A 7,202-nucleotide genomic window follows, 5' to 3' on the forward strand; every position below is an offset into this window, starting at 1 on the left:
ACTCCTTGATGACCTGATTGGGATAAAACACCTGCCTTCTCTCCTCCCTCAGTACATGAGTTTCTGTTAAACACAGATTACATTCATCGCCACACAATTTTCACTGAGAGGAAGACAATTGACATCTATGTATGCAGTGATTTATAAGCCTTTTCTGTCATAAACTGCGTAACCTCTTGACATGCATACTACTGTCTCCACTTTACAGGGAAAAAGAGACAGGAGCAGGCCTCCTTCCCCAACAGACCCTAACTCTTTGACTTCAGTTAAAACCTCTCTGCAATGTTCATTAGCCTGGGGACTGGCAGGGACCAGCAGGGAAGGGCCTGAGGGAGGCAGGGGAAGGGGCGTCTGCAGAAGTAGGTGGACCCCTGCGTGCAGGAAGGAGTGTGGCCAGCTGGACCTGAGCCTGGCCTGAAGGAAGCCCCGCAGCACGCATGTGCCGGGCAGATGGCTAAGCAAGGGAACAGCCACGCGACCACTTGTCCTGAGGAAGACCATGGTGAATGTGGACTGCTTCCCTTCACGGGGCGTGCATGCCTCCTTTGCCATCTTGTTTGGTCACAGGGGCATCCCAGAGTCAGGCAGGGGCTGGGCGGGATTTTCTCAGTCCGGCCCGGCGAGACTGGAGTTCTGAGGAGTGGAAGGGACGCCTGCTTCCTCCCTGTGACCCCAGTGAGCACTGGGCAAAAGAGCCAGCTCCAGCTGGGCATCATCTTCTAGGGGGCAAGGGAAACCCAAGGTCGTGTTCACCCCAAGCGTTTATTCCTTTTTATTTCCACATTCTTCTCAGCTCTTCTAATTTTGACTTGTTTTGTTTGCCTTTTGATTTCTATGTACAAAGTATGGTCCAGTCTCTAGTCTCTCTTTCCTACGTTAGAACACACACACACACGTGTGCACACACTATGATCTCCACTCCTACGGGCACCTCCATGCACAGAGGCATTGTGGAACATTCCTAAAGAATGAGCTCTTTCTGCCTCCCAGGCTCCTCTGCTGAAGCTGGCAGGCCAGGAGGGTGCTTCTGGGCAGCAGGGACCTCCATGGCCAGGCAGTTCAGGAAGGAGACCAGAAGCATGCACTCTCAATTAGAGTCGGCGGGGGGTGGGGGAGTCGGTGCAGCTTTCGAAGAGCAGCTTGGTAGTTTAAGCCCAGAAGCCTTTAAAAATGTGCACAATGTTTGACTCAGCAAACACTGAAGAACACTGCCAGATGGTTTTCCAAAAAAGATTTCTCTACAAGGAAGCATGTTACTCACAATAATGAAAAGCTAGAAATAACTGCCATGCCCAACAATAGGGACTAGTTCAACTATGGTGCGTTCATGCGGCAGAGTTCTGGGTAGTGGTCAAAACTCTAGTTATAGAAGATGCAGTAACATGGGGAAATGGCCACAACGTACCAGTCAGGTGAGAAGCACGTAGGTTATAAGAAACCCATGTATACATCCCATAAGCTCACATTTATTCTTAAAAAAGTGCATTTGAATGTGAGCATAAATTGAGGACTAAAGAAAATACATCAAGATATGAAGTATTACTTCAGCATTTGCAATACCAGTGATTTTTATTTTTATTTTTTGTGCCTTTTGGTGTGTTGTTGACAGAGTGTAGACTGGAGCCAGACTAGTTAGTGATAAATTTCCCATCTCGATCACATTCTAGTTGTGTGACCTTGCATAAGCTCCATGCCTCAGTTTCAACCTCTCTAAAATGGGGACCATGATAACACTAGTACTTGCCTCATCTGGTTGGTGTAGGATTAAATAAGTAAAGATACATATAAAGTGCGTAGTGTGGTGCTTGGTCATAGTATACACTTTATAAAGGCTACCTATTATTATTATTTTTAAAACTTGCTTTGGTGAACTTTTAAAACTTCGATACTCAGAAAAAATGCAAGAAGCAGAGGAAAGGGACCAGGTTCTTGCAAGAAGGCAATGTAGTGAAAGATAAAAGTTAATATCGGTGTAAAAGCCACCTACTGCCTGCCTCCAAAGTTATTGCCAAGGACAGAAACTGGGTGGCTTCCCTTGTAATTTACAGATCAAATTCACTTTGGTCCAAATTACCTAGAAAACTAGAGGAAAGAACTTTTAATAAAATGATGTAGATGGAGGGTCAATACTTTTGAAACATGGGGGTGCTGTTGCTTGCTGGCTGGAATGGGGGGGGACGGTGGGGGTTGTCTGGGGTCTGAAAGCAGAGTGGGAGAGGGTGGTGGGAGGTGGCCCAGACTTCATGCGAGTTATTCCCTCTTTGCTTCGAAGGTCTGGTTTTGCACTACTTGAGGCAGATCTCCCGATCATCACTCATCCTACGGGTGTTTGTGTGGTGGGCAGCCTCTCAAGGAGCTAAATCTTTGATCACTGAAACTGTTGCCTCAGTGACTCCGTAATGATAGCTACTAGCTATCGACTCCTTCCTGTGTGTGGATGCTCTGGACTAACACCTGAACCAGGACACGTCTCACTGCGTCTCTACGGCAGCCCTGTAAGGTCAGGGCTGGCTGCATCCTTAGTCTCGTTTCATAGACGAGGAGCCTGAGTACACAGAGTCCAGATGACTGGCTCAGGGCAACAAAGCTTTTCAGGTGCGGGGCTTCATTTGGAACCTTGAGCCACTGGTCTGGAGTCATAGGGTTTAACACCATGCTGCCTCGGTTTCCTTTAGCTCTGGAAATCAGCAGAGGCCGAATGTCTTCAAGAGCCCTTATTAGCAATTTTTCCTCCTGCCCATGAGGCCTCAGGCCTCCCTTTAACACCAGCTCCCCAACCCCACCCCGACCAGCCCAGAAAGGGCGCCCATTTAATGGCCTCATTCTGCCCTGTGGAGTTGGGAAGTACTTTTTTGAACAGCATGAAGACAATCCCTTTGGTGTGGCCGTGAATTTCCTGAATTGAATGCCTGCCTCTAAAGACGCAGGGACCCAGGCAGCCAGCCCTTCCCTATTTCTATGGAGCCACCATGTACTAAAGAGCGTTTAAAACCCTTTGATTATGGGAAAACAGACATAGCATAATGCTGACCGCCTTAACCATTTGGAAGTGTACCGTTCGGCTGTGTTTAGTACATTTGCGTTACCGTGCAGCCGCACTCCAGAACCCTTTCGTCTGGAAACACTGAAAATCGACAGCCATTGAGCGGCAGCTCCCCACTGCCCCCTCCTCCCAGAGCAGACAGCCCCCCCTCTACTCCCTGTCCCTGCAGGTCTGACTGCTCTCGGTCCCTCATCCGAGTGAAACCACACACAGCGTTTGTGCATTTGTGAACCAGCTTGTTTCACTTGGCTGCCGTCCTCACCGTCCATCCACCCTGCAGCATGTATCAGAATCTCCTTCCTTTTAAAGGCTGAGTAATGTTCCATGGTAGGGAAAACCCACATTATTAGTGCATTCATCCCTCAGTGGACACCTGGGTGGCTCCTGCCTCTTGGCTATTGTGAATAAAGCTTCTGTGGACACGGGTGTGCACATCTCTCTTCAAGACCCTGCTTTGAATTCTTTTGGCCAAGGATCCAGAGACAGAATTTCTGGATCCTATGGTAATTCTTTGTTCATTTTTCCAATGGTTTAATTTTCTTATGGTTTCCATTGGGGCCGCCCCATCACAGATTTCTCACCAGCAGTTCCCCCGGATCCCAGGGTCACCGTGGAGGCGCACCTGTATCCATGGCTGCCCTAACCCCTCTCCTTTCCTTTGGAGCACAGGTCAGTCCATCGTGGGCTGTAAGGCTATCCTCATCGACGACCAGGTCTTTGTGGTGGTGGCCCAGCTCTTTGGTGGCTCTCACATTTACAAGTATGACGAGAGCTGGACCAAGTTTGTCAAATTCCAAGACATCGAAGTCTCTCGCATCTCCAAGCCCAACGACATCGAGCTGTTTCAGATAGATGACGAGACATTCTTTGTCATTGCCGACAGCTCGAAAGCCGGCCTGTCAACGGTTTACAAATGGAACAGCAAAGGGTTCTACTCCTACCAGTCCCTGCACGAGTGGTTCAGGGACACGGACGCGGAGTTCGTGGACATCGACGGGAAGTCGCACCTGATCCTGTCCAGCCGCTCCCAGGTCCCCATCATCCTGCAGTGGAACAAAAGCTCCAAGAAGTTTGTCCCCCACAGTGATATCCCCAACATGGAGGATGTGCTGGCCGTGAAGAGCTTCCGGATGCAGAACGCCCTCTACCTCTCCCTCACCCGCTTCATCGGGGACTCCAGGGTCATGAGGTGGAACAGTAAGCAGTTTGTGGAGATCCAGGCTCTCCCCTCCCGGGGGGCCATGACCCTGCAGCCCTTTTCCTTTAAGGAGAACCACTACCTGGCCCTGGGCAGTGACTACACGTTCTCTCAGATCTATCAGTGGGATAAAGAGAAGCAGCTGTTCAAGAAATTTAAGGAGATTTATGTGCAGGCACCTCGCTGCTTCACAGCGGTCTCTACCGACAGGAGAGATTTCTTCTTTGCATCCAGTTTCAAAGGGAAAACAAAGATTTTTGAGCACATTGTGGTTGACTTAAGCTTGTGAAGGGCGCTGGGTGAACTTGAGAGATGCGTGGCAGTAGCTGTCCCAAGACAGGACGAGGACAAATCTTTAAAACGCAGCCAGGTGCAGAGGTCTGGCAATAAACATGCATCGGGGACATAGTTAGAAGTTTTCGAACTTTTAGAACTCACATTTTAATCAGGGATTGCATTTATTGGCTGACTGCATGACTTGCCCATTCTCCCATTTACAAAGACATCGTAAAGCCTGTAATTCTTGAGAAAAGAGTACAGTGTTAACTCTTACCATCTAGGAAAGGAATGTGCTTTTTTTGTTTTGTTTTGTTTTTAAGTGAGAAAATTGGATAAGATGTGACGACTCTTAAAATGAACATTTCTTTAAAAAGACCAAACAAACCATGGGCCTTTCTCATCCTGTCTTACCAATCTTTCTGGTAACGACTCTTAAAGCCAAAGTCAGCTGAAAAGATTTGCTGATGATAAGTTTAAAAATCTGGTAACACTCAGCAATGCTATTTTGAGCCATCCCAATTTCCCAAGCCCACCCCCCACCCTTATTAGCTGAACCCTATTTATTTCATTGGCTCATATGGATGCTTGTCATGGGTGTGTCAACAAATAGTGTTTAACAAATTGCCTCCTTTGCTACAAAAAAAATATTCTGCTGATACATGTCTAGGCCCAGCACGGGCTGTGGGCCCAGGAGCAAAACAAAGGAGTTTCTCCTCTTCTTGTGGTTCAGAGCTGCCCCCCGTGGTGGCTGGAGCAACGGGGCCCGTTTGATGCGCTCTGGGACTCACCTGCTTCTCTGACCCCATCCTCTGAGGGTGCGGGTAACCAGCAGACGGCCCAGAGACCCAAGGTGCTTTTCATTCTGTCCTGTAGAGTGATAGAGTAGGTATGCCACCTGGGGAGGATTCTTGAAGTAAGATTTTGTGGCGTCAAGGAGGGCTTGACACAAATCTCGGCGTACTTTGAAACCTAGCGATGGCCCTCTGACTTATGCATGTCTGCTCTCTGGGCAGCTTAATATTCCAAGTAATTAAATAGCAACCAACCTACCTGCCCACCTGCGTACCTCCCCACTCACGGAACAGTCTGCTTGGTTGAGGTGCTGATGCTGCTGCCAACACAGCCCTCCCAAAGGTGCTACAGCACCAAACTGTAGAAGGTGGGGTGCTCTGGACGGCACGCTCCTTCCTCTCTCTGTCCTTAGCTCAGTGCGGGCCATGCGCTGCCAGGGGGCGCATCCCATACAGGATGGGGGTGGGGACCAGCTGATCAGTAGGGACCAGCTGTGGAGCTGAATCCCACAGAGTGGGTCTGCACCCAGGGGCCCAGGTGGCTTCTTTCAAACGGGCCTCTCTGGCGTAGACCACTGTTATCGTGGGGCAGTGGGGGAGGGGAGTCTGGTTTTGTGGAAGGGTCTGGGGGATGTCCTGCCTGGTTAGCTGGGTCTCTTCAGAGAATATCAAGTGAATGCTTTTCAGAAGTGGCTCTCAAAGAGGAACACACAACTTTTAGCTATGAGCACAGCATAATCATTGTACTGCACTGTTATTTCTTTTAGTGATTTTTTTGTTGGCCAACTCGCGAGTAGGTAGATATTTGGACGCAGATATGAATGTGTTTGTTGTTTCCAGACTTTAAGCAACGCAGATCGAGGCAATAAATAGCACACAGAGAGCAATGCATTGATGTCACCGCAGCTCTCTTGGGTACATTCTGGGACTGCAGACCGAGGGCTTCTAGCTTAGGACACCAGGAATTTTAATGAACAAACTCATCCACACGCAGTGGCTTCGTTGCGTGAAACATTCCTACTCAGCACCAAACAAACAGGAGAAACGTGGTGGGCTTTTCTCTTTTAAAGTGCAAGTGATTCTTCTGCGTTCTTGTGCCTTCCTGGTTGTCTGAATGGACGGCACACGCCCAGATCCCTTCACCGGGGAGGGTGAGAGCGGACTAGCCCTGCTATTCCTCGGGCTGTCAAGATGGGCAAACTATTTTTTTTTTTCTGGTGCTTGGCAGCCCTCAAGCAAGGCTGGGTGAGAAAACAGGCTCTGGGCAAACAGTCAGCTAGGAGACGTTTAGGCGGTGCTGGGGCCAGATCAAAATGAAGTTCCGATTCAGAGGTCTGCAGGGAAGGCACCTGGGCCATCATCACAGTGCTGCTTCTATGCAGCTGCGCACCAGCTTCCCAGCTTCACCTCTGAGGGCGGAATTAGGGGCTAACCACGTGCACTCACCACCTGCTCACCATTGTCCAGAACCTTGAAAACCGGGGAGCACAGGGTGCTGGGCTGGGTGTGGGCAGGGGTGGAGGGACTTGCTGAGTCCATGTGAGACAGGGAGAAAAATCTAAAGCTTATGATGGGGGTGGGCGTTGGAGGGTGAGAGGGTGGGCAAGCCACTCAGCTGCAATCAGGGTTTCTTTTCTTTTACCTGCTTGTCTAAAGCTTTTAGACAGGATCCGACTCTGCAGCCCGCAGAGTCCCGGCGCTGAGGGAGGAGATATTTGTTCTGGCCGACTTACTGAAGGAGTGTAGATGTTCTTGGCGCGATGCGAGGGAAGCTTTGCTTCATTAATCTTACTGCTCCATCCCAAGAGTCCCTCAAGTTTTAAACAATTTCTGCAAGAAGATTTCTTCCAGTAATAATGTGAGAGGAAAAAAACTGAGCGACGACAAAAAT

The 7,202-nt window shown here is 49.3% G+C and overlaps 1 protein-coding gene across 1 annotated transcript in view; it reads left to right on the forward strand.

Moving 5' to 3' along the window:
• The window catches only part of LGI2 (leucine rich repeat LGI family member 2), a 28,449-nt gene extending 21,595 nt beyond the window's left edge, over positions 1 to 6,854 (forward strand). Inside the window, exon 8 of the mRNA XM_037155529.2 lies at positions 3,713 to 6,854. Within this exon, the coding sequence (XP_037011424.2) occupies positions 3,713 to 4,530 (818 nt within the window). The 3' untranslated portion in view covers positions 4,531 to 6,854. The remainder of the gene's footprint in view (positions 1 to 3,712) is intronic.
• Positions 6,855 to 7,202: the final 348 nt, after the last annotated feature.

This window comes from Artibeus jamaicensis, unplaced genomic scaffold (genome assembly GCF_021234435.1).
Source record: "Artibeus jamaicensis isolate MK-2021 breed Jamaican fruit bat unplaced genomic scaffold, CSHL_Jam_final contig_76, whole genome shotgun sequence".
Classification (NCBI taxonomy): domain Eukaryota; kingdom Metazoa; phylum Chordata; class Mammalia; order Chiroptera; family Phyllostomidae; genus Artibeus; species Artibeus jamaicensis.